Genomic DNA, 17,516 nt, shown 5'->3' with positions numbered 1-17,516 from the left:
CATGACTTATGAGGAGAAGCTGAGGGAACTGGGATTGTTTAGTCTCCAGAAGAGAAGAATGAGGGGGGATTTGATAGCAGCCTTCAACTACCTGAAGGGGGGTTCCAAAGAGGATGGAGCTCGGCTGTTCTCAGTGGTGGCAGATGACAGAACAAGGAGCAATGGTCTCAAGTTGCAGTGGGGGAGGTCCAGGTTGGCTATTAAGAAACACTATTTCACTAGGAGGGTGGTGAAGCACTGGAATGGGTTCCCTGGGGAGGTGGTGGAATCTCCATCCTTGGAGGTGTTTAAGGTCAGGCTTGACAAAGCCCTGGCTGGGATGATTTAGTTGGGGATTGGTCCTGCTCGGAGCAGGGGGTGGGACTAGATGACCCCTGAGGTCCCGCCCACCCCGGATAGTCTGATCCCTCCCCCTCCCCTCAGCCCGAGGGCGGGGCGCGCTGCGCTCAGGGCTGTTGCCATAGCAGTGCGCACACGCCGACAACACACGGCCGCTCGGCGAGCGGGGGAAGTAGTTCCGGCTGGAGGGGAAAGTAGTGCCTTGGTGACGGTGCGCGACCTGGCCGCAGGGCCTGAACCAAGCGGCATAGAGCCAATCCCGGGGACCATTGCGAGGCGCGGAAGAATCTCACGCAGGCGCCTCCCCTTCCTGTGGCGGGGAGGTGACCCAACATCTCCCTCCGCGCGGCAAGCGGGTGGCCTGGGCTCGGCGGCGGCAGCGAGGAGCGGAGGGAGCCGGGCCGGGCCGGCCGGGAGACCCTTCCCCCTCCCCCGGCGGCGGGATGTTCAAGAACACGTTCCAGAGCGGCTTCCTCTCCGTGCTGTACAGCATCGGCAGCAAGCCCCTGCAGATCTGGGACAAGAAGGTGCCGGGGGCTGGGGCTGGGATCGGGGGCACCGGGGAGCTCCGGGGGCTGGGCCTGGGGGGGACCGGGCCTGGGGACGCGGGGGCTGGGCCCCTGCAGATCTGGGACAAGAAGGTGCTGGGGGACAGGGGGGACCGGGGGGCTGGGCCCGTGGGGGACAGGGGGGCTGGGCCCCTGCAGATCTGGGACAAGAAAGTGGCGGGGGCCCGGGGGGTTGGGGGCGGGGAGCTCCGGGGGGGCTGGCCCTGGGCCCCTACAGATCTGGGACAAGAAGGTGCTGGGGGCTGGGAGTGGGGGGGACCGGGGAGCTCTGGGGTCTGGGCCTGGGGCAGGGGCTGGGCTCCTGCAGATCTGGGACAAGAAAGTGGTGTGGGGCCTGGGGGGCTGGGGAGCTCTGGGGGGGGACGACAGGGGGTCCGGGCCTCTGCAGATCTGGCATGAGAAGGTGCTGGTGGGGGGGCTGGCCTTGGCCTCCTCCAATGCCCCCCCACCCGGCAGCACTTCCAGGGGTGGTGGCAGTAAGAAGCTGCTAGTGGCTCTGATTTCTAGGGGAGGGAGGGCTGAGGTCCCTGGGACACGTGTGTGTGTGGGGGGGACATGGACTCCTCCCCCCGGGGCTTAGGGGCCTCTGTGCCCGGTCAGATCCGTAGAGGTTGGTAATCTGCTGTCCCTATGGCAACAAGCTGCCTGGCAACCTGCATCCCAGGCCTGGGCATCGCTGGTGGCTTGGCAGGTTTATGGGGGGGCCTCTTGCGCTCTGGGACAGTTCCTGGAGGAGTGAACCCATTCCTGACAAGCTGCCCTCCAAATGGAATATGTCCAGGGAGCGCCAGGCCAGGCCTATCCTCTCTTGGGGGAAAGCACATTCACAAAATGACTTTCCTTTGGGTCTCAGTAAGGAAACTTGGGAGCTCCTGCTGTCTTGCAGGTAGTGGGTGTTACTTGTCCTTTGACATAGTGACTGGAGCTGGCTGTGAAGCATTCAGATGTCATTGTTTAAAAGACTAGATTTGATTGAAAGAGAGAATTGTAACCTACTTTGCAGAGCCACTTCTGCAAAAGCTAGCCAACTTCTGTCCCATCCATGTAGCTACTTCACAGAGCTTCGTTTACAGGTGTCATGGAGGCTGCTGCCTATAAGTAGTAAGCAACGCATCTGATTTTCAGTTTTAATCAATAACAACCCCCCCCCAAACTCCTTCCCCAAAAAGAAATCAGGAGTTTATCTGGCATAACCCTAGAAATGGTTACTTGCATCTAAAGACTTGTCTGCACGGAGGAGTAATGCAGACTGTGGCGGTTTGATTTTTAAAGCTCACTACTGTGTTGAACGTTAATTGGTCCATGCTGACCCTGCTGGTGCCCACTAAAGGTTCCCTAGTGCACTTCAAAATAATGCTGTTTGAAATAGTATTCCATTAAAGAGCACTAGAGAACATTACAAAGAGATTACTTATTACATTACTGTAATATATGCTATTGTGTATAACATACTACTCATTACTGTATATGAGAGAGCGCCCAGGAACCCCGCCACACACACAGTTTTTGAGCATCTGTGTACAACTGAAGAATTCCTAAAAACAAACACTGAAGAATAGAAGCCCTACCTAATGACAAGCAGCAACATACAGTGTTCTGAAATATAAGAAACAGTCCTCAGAACTTCTACCAGCTTTGATCCTCAATGCAGGGATCTTGTCCTTGTCTCAAGAGTGATTGGGTGTTAATAAGGCAGTGTCTCTTCTTAGAAATACCAAGTTTAGTGTCTGCAGTTTTCTCTTTGACTCATACTGCACTTTGAGTTCCTTGAGAAGAAAAATGTCCCTCCGCACACTATAAAATATGAAGTAGTCAGTGTGAAATCTAGTTATTATCTCATTGTCTAAAATTAAGTATCAGTTTCTACATCTGCCCCAAAATCTCCTTGCCCAATGTTGTGGTCTGAAAATAGCATGTTTCTATTATTAAAAGTTGAATTTTTCCAGTTGCTATACAAAAGACCCCCACAAACATGGGGTGCTAACCACAGTGAAATAATTAAAGTGACTGTAAGCAATATGCTGCCAAATGGTCAAAGTAAACAACCTGGGGAAAAACAGGTAATTATTTTTTGCTCTGTCAGTTACAGTCATCTTGGGTGTTACTTGGAACAGTAGGATGTCAGCCAACGATGGTTTTGTTTTGTTTATGTTCCTTTTAAAAATGGCCTGCAAAGGGCACTTAAAATGGCGTTCCCCCCCCCCCCCCCCTTTAGGACGTATAAAGAAGTCTTGAAAGTGTCTTTTAATTTTTCTACATAGAAATGGCAAGAATATCAGCTATTGCCTTTCCTGGTTTTGCTGCAATGCTTTGTAGGCCTCTCGGATGTCTATCAGCTCTTGCAGGTGTTGAACCTTTAACAGAGACATCCCTTCCCCCAAAGTACTCATTAGTCACTGATGTTATGCAAAAATCAACCCCAAAATAAGTTAGAAACAGTCTGACTAAATCTCCTTTCTCCTCCCAATTGCTTCAGTGTTCAGTCTTTTGTGACATCATAATTTCATTGTCCATTCACAAGACCTAAAATTCTAATGTAACTTAGCAGCAGCAAAACATCTGTTACATTTATAAAACTATTTCAGTCCTTCTCTGTACATCATAGAGCAGCACAAAGAAAGGGGTGGGGTGGGGGCAAGAGTGCAACTTCTTTCCTTTTTGAAGGTGCTCTTTAAATTGGAGGTGTGTTTTGTTACAGATGTCCCTTGTGCTGCTTCAGGTATGTGGGCTAAATATATTAAATAAAACAAGGCCTATTTGTGGTCTGAAAGAGAGCCCAGTGGTGCTTTCAGAGTATACTACAATGGAATGTGTTGCAAACGCCTGTGAGGGCAAAGAAATAATGTTGGTTTTTTAAATGCTATTCAGCTAACATCCGTGCTGTAAGAAATGCTAGCTTTATAAGGCCTCAGTCATGCAGCTTCTTGCATGTGAGAAGACTGCTGTGCCTGCCTGGAGCCTCATTGGAGTTAATGGCAGCAGTATGTTCGCAGACAGTTAGTTGCAGGATCAGGGCTGAAATAAACATAACAGATCTAGAGGAAGGCTGAGCCAGTGGATGCAGTGCTGTTCTAAGAAAAATACTTGTGCCCATAGGGATGTTGTTAACCATGAGGTTTATAAGCCTTTCTTTTTTCTTTTGTAATGGTCTCATTAAAATGTAAAGGCTCCCAAGTCCTGCATCTTGGCAGGGGGTTAGACTAGATGACCCTTGCGGTCCCTTCTAACCCTACGGTTCTATGATTCGAAGACCTTTGTCTACACTACCAGGTAAGTCAACGTAAGTTGCACTACTCCAGCTATGTGAATAACGTAGCTTAGGTCAACTTACTGCAGTATCGACACCACGCTGCGTCGACGGGAGATATTCTCCAGTAGACTTAACTTACTCCTCTCGTACCGGAGTTGACTAGAGAGCGCTCTGTGGTCGATTTAGTGGGTCTTCACTAGACCTGCTAAATTGACCCCCCAGTTTAGACATGGCGTAAGTGAGTGGCAGCACTGGTTAGAGATAGTCTGGGTGAAAATGTTCGTAAATTGCCTGCTGACCTATTGTTCTCCTGAGTGCTGGGCCACTCAGATACTTGTCTGCAGGGCCGTCGAGAGCGGGTTCGGGCCCCAGTGAAAAAAAATTTTCTGGTCCCCCAGCAAGGGCTAAACAGGGCCGACGGGCGGGGGGGAAGCCGGGCCCTGGTAATTTGTACCGTCTTTCCCCCCCCTCGTCAGCCCTGCTTGTCTCTCATGGTGAAGTGTGCTGAACTCTGGGACAGCTTCATTGTAATGGGGGGGGTCAATGTCCATTGGAACTAGACTAAAGTTGGGACATTCTTCTCAACTGTGGCACCCTGCACAGCTGAACCTCAGTTTCCATCTTACAACTACTGTTAAAATGCTCTTGTAATAATCTATGTTTAAAAGTAAATGGGTTTGTCACTTTCACCTGCACTCTTATTCTGCTTATAGTTAGAGGTCTTCAGAGATTTTTAGCATTTCCTGAAGATCTGGGTTCGCTTGTAATATGTCAAGAGCTAGCAGACTTGTTAGGCATTGTCTGTGTTAAGGAAACTGGCACTGTGTAAGCCCTACTAAGTGCTGGTGCAGGTTGTTGACATCAAGGATCTGTACTGATGTAACTATACTATTTTCTTAATGTAGATGGAGGGGGAGGGCAAAGACTCTCTAAACATCTTGAAAGCATTCGCTTTACAGAGACTCCTTTCCTTGCTTATGCTGTGTGAACAGTGTGGCTTCCAACTCTCCTTATGAGTTACTTTCATTCCTTCCCTTTCACTCTCTTTCCCCCCACCTCCCCCACCCCCAGTGGGCTGCAGTTAGTCTCTTGGCAGGTGGTTTGGCAATGAGGGCAGCTCTTTCACTCATCTGCTCTGTACTTAGCATCATGCTCACAGACTTCGCTTCCGGAATCCAAAGTGGATGATGCTGCTGAAAATTGATGTGGACATCCTTGGCTTTCTGAGATAGGGAAAGCGCTAGGTCAGTGGTTCTCAATCTTCTGTACTGGTGACCCCTTTCACATAGCAAGTCTCTGAGTGCGACCCCCCACCCCCCCATACATTAAAAACACTTTTTATATATCTAACACCATTATAACTGCTGGAGGCAAAGCGGGGTTGGGGGATTGTGAGCTGTCAGCCTCCACCCCAATGTAATAACCTCGCGACCCCATGAGGGGTCCCGACCCTCAGTTTGAGACCCCCTGAACTAGCTGCTAACCCAGCACCATCCTGCCAGAACAGCCACCAGAGCCCCCTAAATACAGAACGTGTTTTCTAGCTCTTTTAGACTTTTTTGTGCAGAGCAGCTCAGTCTTCAGATCACTTACCCAGGGAGTGCATCTCCTGCCATTTCAGAGTCATCGGGGCCTTTCTGGGAGACCTGTTTTGCAAGGCACTGTCACTATCTCCATTTTAACACTTAATCAGAACCTCTCTTCAATCCTGAGCCTTGGCTCTCTGATCTCAGCATTGCAAGCTGTTCCGCTGCAGTGGATGGAAACTGTTCAAAGGAACTTATCAAATCGATTGATTCTCTGGCTGATTTCTCCAAGTATGCAACTACTGAGACTTTCCTTAAACTGAAAGATAAAGATTAAAAGTTAGAGCAACTTCAAATGCTGTTCTCTAGCAGTGCAGTGTATGCCAGTGTTTAGCATTCACCTGAATACCAAATAACACTTGGAATCTGACCACAGAATACAAATACAGCTCTATCCCGCTATAACGAGACCCGATATAACACGGGTTCGCATATAGCGCGGTAGCAGTGGGGCTCCCACGGCGCTTTAAAGGGTCCGGGCCTCCGGCTGCTGCGGGGATCCCTGGGCTCTTTAAATCACCACCGGAGCCCTGCCGCCGCTACCCCAGGGCTGCGGCAGCGGGGCTCGCCGGCGATTTAAAGGGCCTGGGGCTCCCCGTGGCCGGAGCCCCGGGCTCTTTAAATCACCGCTGGAGCCCTGCCGCCGCTACCCTGATATAACGGCGTTTCGCTTATAACGCGGTAGGGATTTTTGGCTCCCCACGACCGCGTTATATCAGGGTAGAGGTGTAGCTGTTACTTGCATGATTTCCCTGACCAGTGTGGAAAGGACTGTTTTCTGGGAACCGCATTAGAAAACCCTGCTATAGCCCATGTATGGGTGGAATATCGCACAGTCAGACTAGCTTGACTCTCGAGGGGGAGGATAATCTCTGCCTACAGTGGTCAGGGAAATGGTGCTAGCAACAGCAGAGTTTAAACACAGCTGTTGCTAGCATGGTTCCAGCCAGAGATAATGACCTAACTGTGTCTGCACTAATGCTGGACAGCAATAAAATACTCGTTGGCGCCTCTAGAGGTCTCCCTCAGCCTATTTAATTCACTATTCACCACTTGGACTGAACTTGAATTCTTCTATCAAGGGCTGAGTTAATCTTAAATTTCTCCAATCTTCTAGTTACACTGATCTAAGGTGTTACTAGTAACAATAGTAGGTAAAAATATGTCCATACGAAACTGATTTTTTAAAAAAAGATGATTGCGTCCCTTGAGGTCCAGCCATTTTTGAGTGTGTGAATAAGCATTTTATTGTCTTGAGTGCAGGCAGGTTAATAATTAGTAAATTAGTGTAACTCAGAATAGGATTATCCATTTATATGGATGATAATATCCACAGTTGCATAAAATAGGACTTGATAGGATTTTTTTTCTCTCTGCTTCCAAAAAAGTCATCTCTGGGTTGTGACAATGTATAGAAAATGTTAGCTCAAAATTAGTTTTTTTCTGGAAGTGTAACTTCTGCGCATTCAAAGTTACAACAAAAATCCCTTCACTTTAACTGCACTGTTCATTGCAGAGCATCTGTTGTAATCTAGAGTTATAAACATTCTCTTTCTGTGACGTCCAGAGATCCCTCGCTGAGCAATGCTGCTGTAAGCTGTGAACTCAGTGTTAACTGTTATCAGAATGTCAGTCTCTGGGGGAGTGATTTCCAGGGGTGGGGTGTTAAGTAACGGTATCCAGAGCCTTTCAGCTATCTTCTCTTCTGAGTCATAAGAATGGCCAGACTGGGTCAGATCAAAGGTCCATCAAGCCCAGTATCCTGTCTGCCGACAGTGGCCAATGGCAGGTGCCCCCCAAAGGGAATGAACAGGCAGGTTATCATCAAGTGATCCATCCCCTGTCGCCCAATCCCAGCTTCTGGCAAACAGAGGCTAGGGACACCATTCCTGCCCAGCCTGGCTAATAGCCATTCGTCAAATTAGCTCTGGTTGATAAGCTAGTTCTGATGACTCTTTAGAGGCCTTTGTGAAATAAGTTGGTTGTCCCCACACTTACCCCAGTTTCTAGGGAAGGATTGGGGCTCAATGTCTGAGTGCCAATAGAGTTCTTTGGAGAAGGGTGTGTGTTTTATGCTGCTCTCTCTATGTACCCCACTTTGGTTTTGGTAGGGTAGTAGATGAGTTGATTAGCTAGCAAACTGTTGTTGTTTTGTAGACTAGTCTACTTCATCTCTAAACATTGGCATTCCAAATTCTTTGTAATTCTTAATATATGCTGTCCTTGGATGCATACCATGACACTGCCCTCCGGCCTGCTTGGCTGTCTCATCCATGCTTTCTCTGTCCTGCCTACCTTATATCTTTCCTCTTGTCTCCTCATCCTGCTCCTAGGAATGTTGTATGAGAAGAAACACATTCCCTCTGTAATCCTCCAATGTGTCTCTTGCGTTCGGAGAGAGAAACTGGCTTCACGGACCATGACTAGTCAATTCACGTTGCACTAAATTGACCTGGGGGCAGAAGGAAAAGAACACATTCTTTTACGAGTCAAACATTGATTAACTAATGAATTATCATCCATGCTGGGAGTCTCACTAGAGAAGCCCAACACTGAACCTTCCCTATCTCCCCTTTTCGTCACTAAGAAATCTTGGGCTACCAATGGTACAGTCCTGGGATTACCAATGGTTAAGTCCTTCGTTTTCAGTTTAAACCGATTTTTACCAAAAAAAGTCCTAGGTTTTACAAAAAGTATTTGTTTTTCTCTGATTTTCACCCTACTATCCTTCAAATATATAAAAAAATAACTTGTTTTATTAGGAAAATAAGATACATTGCATAAGACGTGTATTATAATAATACATCAGTCTGTGTGTATGTGGAAAGCCGTTTGTTGAAGTAAGGCTCTGTATTAGTCTAGAAGATACACACAATAAATAAACAGGCACACAGGCAAGCTCTGAACATACTGATGAATCTCATGCCCACCACGTACACATTTCAGCTACATGCAAGACTGTAGGAGAATGGGTCTTGGACCCCCCTTTTTACATTAAAAACACTTTTTTTATATATATCTAATACCATTATAACTGCTGGAGGCAAAGCGGGGGTTGGAGTGGAGGCTGACAGCTCACAATCCCCCATGTAATAACCTCGTGACCCCCTGAAGGGTCCCGACCCTCAGTTTGAGAACCCCTGAGCTAGCTGCTAACCCAGCTCCATGTTGCCAGAACAGTGAGCCTACGTCATGCAGGACTTTGGGAAATTACACTGAAGGACTTCACATAAAACAATAGGTGTTTATAAATATTTATAAATATTGGGCCCAATTATTAAATGTTACTATAGTTCTAAGTCTACAACAGTAAACTGTTTATTCAAACAAACAGTTTTATTTGGGGTTTGAAGGGATACGGTTTCCTAAAACTCAGAAGTGGCATTGTGATTTGAGTTCTGTTTTAGTTCTGCAGCAAACCGCATTGAATTCTGTTAAAGCATTCATCTACTGAATGCTTTCTCCCCCCCCCCCCCCGTCCTTTCTCCACCAAACTAAACCCTGATATTTACCAAGAACAATTTTTAATATTTTTTTGCACCGATTTTTCAGCTGTTTTTGTTGTTGTTGTAACAAATACTGATAAATTCCCAGGAAAAATTAAATAAAATCAAAACCGAAAACAAAGGGGCCTACCAATGGTGAAAGCTGTATTGCAGCCTGAGAGCAGGTATTCTTACTGCTGTTCTCTAAGCCGGCTAACCAGGTTACTTTCTCAGTGCACAATCAGCGTGTTGCATCCTTGTTTCCAGGTTTTAACTTCGACAGCGCCTATTGCTGCTGCTAATATATAGAACCCCACGTTAGTCTTCTAATGGGTGATTCCCGTTGCAGCTGAGAAAAACATCAAATTATCTGAACATTGCCACGTTAGTTTCTTTTAAACAGACCTATACATAAATGGGAGATGTATTTGGTGCAGAAGAAGCATAGGATTGGAGAAAATACGCTGCTATCCCTTGAGGAGTCTCTCTCTGGCAGCTTAACATCTTCTTTATCTGTGATGGCTCGGAATGGGATTAAAAACATGGTCTGTCAATCCATGCTAGCATTCCTACCATTACCAGCATCCATTTCAGGTGATCTGAATAGAGACATCCTTAAAGACCAGAGAGAGGTGGGCTCCTGTTTGCCGTTCTTATTTCTCTTTTAGCAAACGCACGCGTTATTATCCACTATAGGTCCATCTAGAGCGACTGACTAAGCAATTTGAAGATGAACTGCTGGTTTTGTAAATCATTTGATTACATATGACTGGAATCCTCCCATTAGATGTTTAATGTGGCTCTGTATTTTAGCAGCAGAATGGTGCTATCATGGATTCACAGGGTTGCAATGTGCTGACTCCGCACGAGGAAGTGGGTGATTTTAATTAGCAGAAGTGCCTTTAAACATTTTTTTTAACATGGAACGAGCTTTTTCGTTAAATGAACTCACAAACCCTGAGATTCAGCATAAGTTGGTTGCTGAGACGAACAAGTGTAAGTGAGTGTGCCAATTCCCATTCTGGCCTTCCTGTACTGTGCAGGGACCTGGCTGTGAGGAACTTTACTGGATCATTGGAGAGCTCAGATCAGCTGTAAGTCATGGGTTTTTCCCCCCTCTAGCCTTACTCCATTATTAGTGTGACTTAAAACAAGCTTTCTTCATCCATTGCTGCTGTTTGCCTGAGCGCACCAGGCTGCAGTGTTCAGCACTAGCAATGGGCAGTAGCACACAGGGGGTAAAAGTCCTGTAAGTGGAGAGGGTATTCTGGGTGTAGATGCACTGGCCTGCAGGAGTCCCAGATTAATGAGGGAAGAAATAGACCTGGGCTGCTTGTAGCTTTTGCTACAACCTCGCATTCCTTTCCCTGGTTTGGTTTAACTTAGTACTTGTCGGCTTGAGCATTCTTTGGGCCTTCCTATACTAGACTTAAATGCATCAGAGTGACTCAGCATGCATTTTGCTGTGTACTGATGTGCTTTGTCAACGTACTGTTTCTGGCCTCTGATGTCAGCATCTGGAGATGACATTGGACCTTGCAGATTCTCAGTAAAGGCGTTTGCGGGCAGCGTGTCCTGTAGTAGCAATTGCAGTTGTAGTTGCATGGGATGATGGACGATGTCCATCTGATTTCTGCATGTAGCTGCTGAGAGGCGTTCTTGTGGGAGGTCTTTCTAGCGTGCTCTTCTGGGCTGGGGGATCTCCCCTGCTCTTCAGGAATGGCAGTTGTCTTTCATCTCTCCCGTGGCTAACGAACTGTTCCACTTTCTCTTGTTCCAGGTGCGGAATGGCCATATCAAAAGAATCACCGATAACGATATCCAGTCACTGGTGCTGGAGATTGAAGGAACAAACGTCAGGTAGAGGAAGAGGCCATTTTTTCCCCTAACACGCTATGGAGCGTTAGCTCCTCAAACAGAATGAATGATCATAGTGCCACTTCAGTCATCTTCTCTTTCCCAAAGACTATTAATCTCTTCCCCCCCCCACCCCCCAGCTTATTGATGAGAGTCTTCTCAATCAAGTGGCCCCTTCTCTAGCACTGTTGTGGCCCATTCTAGCTCTGTTTTTATTCCAAGACATTTGGGGTTTTGCTGGAGTTTTTAAAATGCTCATAGAGCTCTGGATGCAAACCGAGCTCGCTGACTGTCAGTGATGTCTTCCCTCTCTCAGCAAGTCCTAGTAATATCCAGGTGTTCTCTTTTTCTCCTTATATAACTTGCGTTTCTTATTAGAGACAATCTGGGGCATTGTAGCCCATGGGTTATCTAGTGCCAGGGGAGAGCTGGATTGTAGCCAAAGCAATGCACTGGCTCTTGCATCTGATTGTCCTAAGACCCACTCGTTCCCTCGGTGAAAGACTTGAGGGTGAGTGAAACATCGTAGTAGCAGCAGGACGCTGAAATGTACGACACATGGATTTTAGAGCTTGTCAGAGCTTTGGCCCAAAGTTGTGGGGCCGTTTGGCTCTAACTCTTCCTTAAACGTGTGCAGTGCTTGGGAGTTACTGCCCTTTTGTTGTGAGGGTGCTACCTGCTCAGATCAAGGGCTGAGGGGGTCTAGTGCGGTGTGCTTGAAGTGTGAACAGGAAGCTCTCATGATAACTGTGGAGTGTCCTATTAACCTGGTGGGGAAGGAAGAGGGTATTTGAACTGAATGGTGGTTTTGTCCTAGTCCTCCCCACCCATTGGAGTGGAACAGTCCACTCTTTCACTGAGGCCCCCACTGGTCCGAGCTGCCTGGCTAGGTGTGCTTGGGTAATCTGATTGGCTGACTGACCACCCCTTAGTACCCCATATGAGCAAAGTGTAGCGTACTGGTGCACCGTGTGAAATTGCAACGGGGTCAGCAGAGCATAGCACATCCATGCAAGGTAGATATCAGAAGAGTGTCTCTAAGTGGCCTGCAATTTTTACCTCTGCTAGTGACTTGGGGACAGTCAAAGGGGTGGGAGCTTCAGACCATCCAAGTTATATGGAATCAATTAAACCCTGTGGTTTGTGTACTCCTTAGACCTGGAAAGCTTAAATCTAACATAAGGGCTTCCTGGCTAACTCCTCTTGCACGTGGATCTGTCTGAGAATGTGCTCCATTGATACATCGGCCGTGTACCAGGCAGACTGACATAAGGAGCTAGAAATATTAAGTGTGTTTCTCCCTCCCAGTACCACGTACATCACCTGCCCTGCTGACCCAAAGAAGACACTGGGCATCAAACTGCCCTTCCTGGTGATGATCATTAAGAACCTAAAGAAATACTTCACCTTTGAAGTGCAGGTGAGTGGGGTAATATGCAGAACTGCCTCACTAGGGGTTAGAGAGGAGAGTATCCCCCAGCCCCAATAATTGCTGGGTATAAAGAGAGTGGGAGATGGCTGTCTAGAGACTCATGACTCCAGCACTGTAACATCTGAGCACTTTGCAGAAACTAATGAATTTGTTCTTAGCACCTCTGTGAGATAGAGAAATATTATCCCTGGTTGACATTAGCCCTAGGTAGTGGTGGCCTAGTGGACAGAACACAGGACTGTGACTCGGGAGACCTGGGTTCTATTCCTGGCTCCCCCACTGTTCTCCTGGGTGACTGTGGGCAAGTCATTTCCCCTCTCTGTGCCTCAGTTTCCCAATCTGTAAAATGACGCACTTTGAGATCTGCAGATGAAAAGCATATAGAAGAGCCAGGGATGATTATTATGGTGATGAAGCGACTTGTCCAAGGTGACACAGGTAGTCTGTGGCAGAGCCAGATCTCCTACTCCAGTGCATCAACCACAAAATCTTCCTTTTTTCCCCCCCTTCAGCCCTTAGTATCAAGCCCTCTCTACTATTGCAGCCTGATCCCATGAGTCTTGTGGCTCAGAGTTTAGGGGCACCAGTCTGGCCATGAGAGAATGTAGTGACCATGTTTGAAACCCAGGTTTTCATGTTGCATCTAGGCACTGACTTACAAATGTTCTTCTAGCTGTGAAGTGGAGTAGAAAGTCCTATCCTACAGAACCTCCTAGCGTCTGACTCTGGGTTGGAGACGGCCTGTCTTGAGTGAACTCTATATCTCCTTGACAGGCTGTCTTTTTCCTCTGCATCAGGTCTTGGATGATAAGAACGTGCGCAGGCGCTTCCGGGCAAGTAACTACCAGAGCACAACCCGGGTGAAGCCCTTCATCTGCACCATGCCCATGCGGCTGGATGACGGCTGGAACCAAATTCAGTTCAACCTGTCCGATTTCACACGCCGCGCCTATGGCACGAACTACATCGAGACCCTAAGGGTCCAGGTATGAGCTAGGCCCAACGGCCATGCCGCTGCCAGGGAGCCTACTGCTCTCCATAGCCGTAGAGATCATGCCCTGCAGTCTCCCTTCTTGCTAGCCAGGGGATTGGGCTGCTGGAGTCCAAGCAGAACAGGGGCCTGGACTCCACCCTGTTTTTGGCTTCTTAGCCAGTTCCCTGTCTTAACTGAGCACTGTTCGAGGGGAGCAGCACTGGTGCTAGTGACTCGTGTATTAGTGATGGGTGACCACACTGGACCTCCGCCCCACCCCCCCTTAATTCAGCTGCTTCTCAGATGATGGAACTAGCTTCATCCACGGTCTCTTCTCACCAGCCTTCAGCTACATGGGGAAGCTGGGGAGGTGCGTTCTCTGGGGTGAGGTGCTATTTGTCTATTTGGGAAGCCAGGCACACATCTGACAGTGGGATGGAAGCCCCTAAGGAGGGGCGGAATTGGCGTTTTTCTCCTCACCAACAGCGAGGGCTCTGATAAAGAAAGGAGCAGCAGAGAGGGGGGTAGTTGTGAGGAACCTTGAGTCATCTGGCAGCCAGAGCAGAGCTGATTTCGTGGGGTCTCCGGTGCTCTGCCCAGATCTCTTTAGCCAGCTCCCAGACACGTGCCACCTACTGCATGTGTTCCTGAAGAATGAAAGGTGCTAGTCTAGGACAGAACAAGAACCAGCTCTGCTACCATCTCCGAGCCTGTGCCAATCACATGAGCAGCGGTACTGGAAACTCTGAAAGATGTTCCGACCCAATTAGAGCTTCCCAGGCTCTCGTCCTCCCTAAACAGCTACCTTGCTGTTTATCATGACCCTTTTTCAGTCAGTTTTCAGCCCAGGTAACAGTACTTGAGATTTCATGAGATACTGGGACATCCGACTATAAAAACCCAGGGCATGGTGGGTGGCTAGGACACTTCAGAAGAGGGTGGAGGAGGAGCTGCTACCTTTTAAAGCTGCTAGGAAGAAAGATGGGGGACTAGGATACCTCCAGGAAGACTGGACAAGGCCTCTGGGGCAGTCAGCAGATCAGCGTAATGCCTGCAGCATTGATCACCACAGTGGATTTTCTGGATCTGGGATTCTTAGATGATGGGAGAGTTCCGTAATCGACGAGTGAGGACAGGGTGTGTTGCGAGCCAAACCACCATCAAGCTGAAGGGGAGAAGTATAAAGAGAGGATGTTAAAGATGCAGCCAATTCTCTCCGTCTTTCCATCACCAGATCCATGCGAACTGTCGCATCCGGAGGGTGTATTTCTCTGACAGACTCTACTCGGAGGATGAGCTTCCAGCGGAGTTCAAGCTGTACCTCCCCGTTCAGAACAAGGCCAAGGTGAGCTTGCCTGATGAGGAGGGAGAAGTGGGGAAGCAGCAGCTAGGGCCGTCATAAAAATCTCCCTCCTTTGTCTAGCATTTCCTCCTCCCCCCTGATGTTTTTGCAATCAGAGGCCTCCACATAATATTTGTATCAGAAAAGCATTTCCCCTTTGCTCACAGTAGGGAACATGCCCTTGCCGCTGACGCCAATCACTGGCTCCCGACTATTAAAATCAGTAGCAATATCTCAAATTGTTTACTGATTGGCAGTCTTGCCCGGGAAGCACTGAAGTTCATGGAGACTCTGTTCCTTTTCCCACCCCTAGAAAGAGGGCTTCCAAATTCCGTGGGGAAGGGAGTGTGTGAGATGGTTCCCCTGCTGTTGTCTGTGCTCCTCCTGGTCTGGGGTTGAACCGCACAAGCTGACCCTCTTGCTGATGAGAGATGATAGAATTGCTGACAAACTGGCTGTTGTTGATGACCTCATCCAAGAAGAGGTGCTAGCCTCTGTTTCCTCATTCCTGGTCACTTACCTTGACTCTTGACTCTCATAGAGTTCCATCATTGCTGTGGAAGGGGAAGAAGGATGTGTGTTGCCTTAGAGTAGAGAGAGGTGCTGCAGTGTCCTTGGGGTGAGTGGGAGAGGAGCCCGCTGGATCATTCTCCAGTGATCAGTCTAGTTTCAGGATCAGTATTGAGGAGCTTTGTAGATAAATGTCCAGCCCTCCTTGACCAGACACCCTCATGATGAAAGCGCTTCTGGGTTGGGCAGAATAAGCCAGATGGGTAGGAACTTGGAGGAACTTCTCAAGGGAGTGCATCTTATCTCCGCCCCATAGAAATATAGAACTGGAAGGGACCTTGAAAGGTCATCGAGTCCAGTTCCCTGCTTCACAGCAGGTCCAAGTACTCTCCCTGACAGATTATTTTGCCCCAGATCCCTATTTTGCCCCCTCAAGGATTGAACTCACAACCCTGGGTTTAGCAGGCCAATGCTCAAACCACTGAGCTATCCCTCCCCCCAGAGACTGATGTTTGTTTAGGGGTAGGTCAAGGGCTGTGTTAACGATTGCATGCTGCAAAGGTCATGGCAATAGCATGTGGCCAGCAATGAGGATAGTTTAGGGGTGCCAATGGAGCGTTCCCTTCTGTACAATTACACGCCGCATGGGGCACATTGGAATAGGAGTGTGAGATGCTGATCGCTTAATAATACTGTCTCCTTTGTGTCCCCTCAGCAATAAACTGCATTGGAAAGAAACACGAGGAACGCGCCATGGCTCGGTATGAACATGAAGGCAGGTGGAGGAGAATGTCCTAATGAAACACAATTAGCTAAATTCACTCTGCATAGGGTAACTATTGAATAATTTGGTATCCCTTATCTGGGCAGGACACAACTAACCATGTAATAATACTGGAATTGCATTGTACACCCATAGGTAGCACCGAATCAGAGTATTTATCTGGCTGTTCCTAAAAGCGGAGTCTAAACACTGCGAGTGACGCGGTACCTAATTTTTGCCTCGCTTGGGGAAATTACCAAGTCAATGAGAGTAGCGTGTCTGAAGAGAGGATCTGGTGTGGAATTACAGGGTTAAGTGTGCCCTCTCAAAGATACCAATGTGTTTTTCCTTTCCTGGTTTTCCATCTTTATTTTATATGTGCTCTAAATATGGATGTAATACTCACACTTTGAAAGTTATTAAACATTTGATTCTGTTTGTAAGTATGTCCAGGCATCTCCCTCCTTTGATGGTGCTCTTTCACTCACAGATGGTTGGACTTAAAGAGATTCCTCAGAGCTTTTTAGCAGCCCAGATGTTGATATTGCCTCTGAATTCCACTTGGCTTTGCAGCCTGCTCCCCAGAGCCCCAGCAGTGCTGTGGCTAGAGGTGCACTAGCCACATCATACAGGGCAACTTCAACCCCGTGGGCAGAATGTACCCAAGGGTGGCTCTCCATGTGTACTGCTCATCCCCGGAAGATGGGTCTGTACCCTTCATGCAAGTCTCTTATAAATAAGGCAGCTTTCTCAGGAGCCGCAAATCAATCGGTTTTATCTGCACGCAATGGAAAGATTCACTCCGTTATCTGTATATTTACAGAATGTGCTCCAGCTCCGACTAGCCTTGGAACAGCCACTTGTAGGGAAGGGCACAAAATAACATAAACATTAACAATTGCTCCTTTCCTTTGGCGCTTTAGCAGAGTAGCTGACCAGGAGCTAAAGCAGTGTTTTCCTGTTCTAAACCAGCCTTTTTCCTCTCTCAAACCAATCTGGATGCGTGTCGTTTCGGTTCTGTGTCAGTCTTAACAAAATGTCAGCAAACTTATGTCCGTAATGCAAGCTAAGCAGTGACGGACAGACCTTCTGTCCCTGGGTCTAATGGGGGAGGTGGCCTTTGACAAGGAGGCTGAAATTTACCCCCTCAGAATTGCTTGTAGAGCACTTCCGGCAGGAGACATCTGGGGGTATTCTAACAACTGAATTTCCAGGTAGCTTTGATTAATAAGTTAACATGGGAGAGGATATAAAAGATGGGAGGCATCAATCCTGCATTGACACCCTTAGTCTTGGCTTCAGACTTGTTTCATTCCCACCCATCCGCTCAGTGCCAAGACTGCCCTTAATGAAGTTAATCTGTAATCTATCCAGACACATTTACTGAGCTTGCCAAAGGCCGCACTTGAC

The 17,516-nt window shown here is 47.9% G+C and overlaps 1 protein-coding gene across 3 annotated transcripts; it reads left to right on the top strand.

The window, feature by feature from the left end:
- Positions 1 to 535: 535 nt before the first annotated feature.
- CFAP20 (cilia and flagella associated protein 20) lies at positions 536 to 16,549 on the top strand. 3 transcript variants are annotated; one of them, XM_054049246.1, is made up of 6 exons: positions 536 to 980; positions 11,010 to 11,089; positions 12,395 to 12,506; positions 13,316 to 13,504; positions 14,726 to 14,836; positions 16,059 to 16,549. In XM_054049246.1, exons 1-6 carry the CDS (start codon positions 783 to 785, stop codon positions 16,062 to 16,064), a joined length of 696 nt encoding a protein of 231 aa, XP_053905221.1. In that variant the 5' UTR covers positions 536 to 782; the 3' UTR covers positions 16,065 to 16,549. The 3 variants fall into 3 exon arrangements, with proteins under 3 accessions (XP_053905221.1, XP_053905222.1, XP_053905223.1); XM_054049247.1 differs by having other exon boundaries at positions 547 to 866; XM_054049248.1 differs by lacking the exon at positions 536 to 980 and adding an exon at positions 1,122 to 1,140.
- The last annotated feature ends 967 nt before the right edge of the window (positions 16,550 to 17,516 follow it).

Source organism: Malaclemys terrapin, chromosome 14 (assembly GCF_027887155.1).
Source record: "Malaclemys terrapin pileata isolate rMalTer1 chromosome 14, rMalTer1.hap1, whole genome shotgun sequence".
Classification (NCBI taxonomy): Eukaryota; Metazoa; Chordata; order Testudines; family Emydidae; genus Malaclemys; species Malaclemys terrapin.
This window is presented reverse-complemented; position numbering and strand designations above follow the sequence as displayed.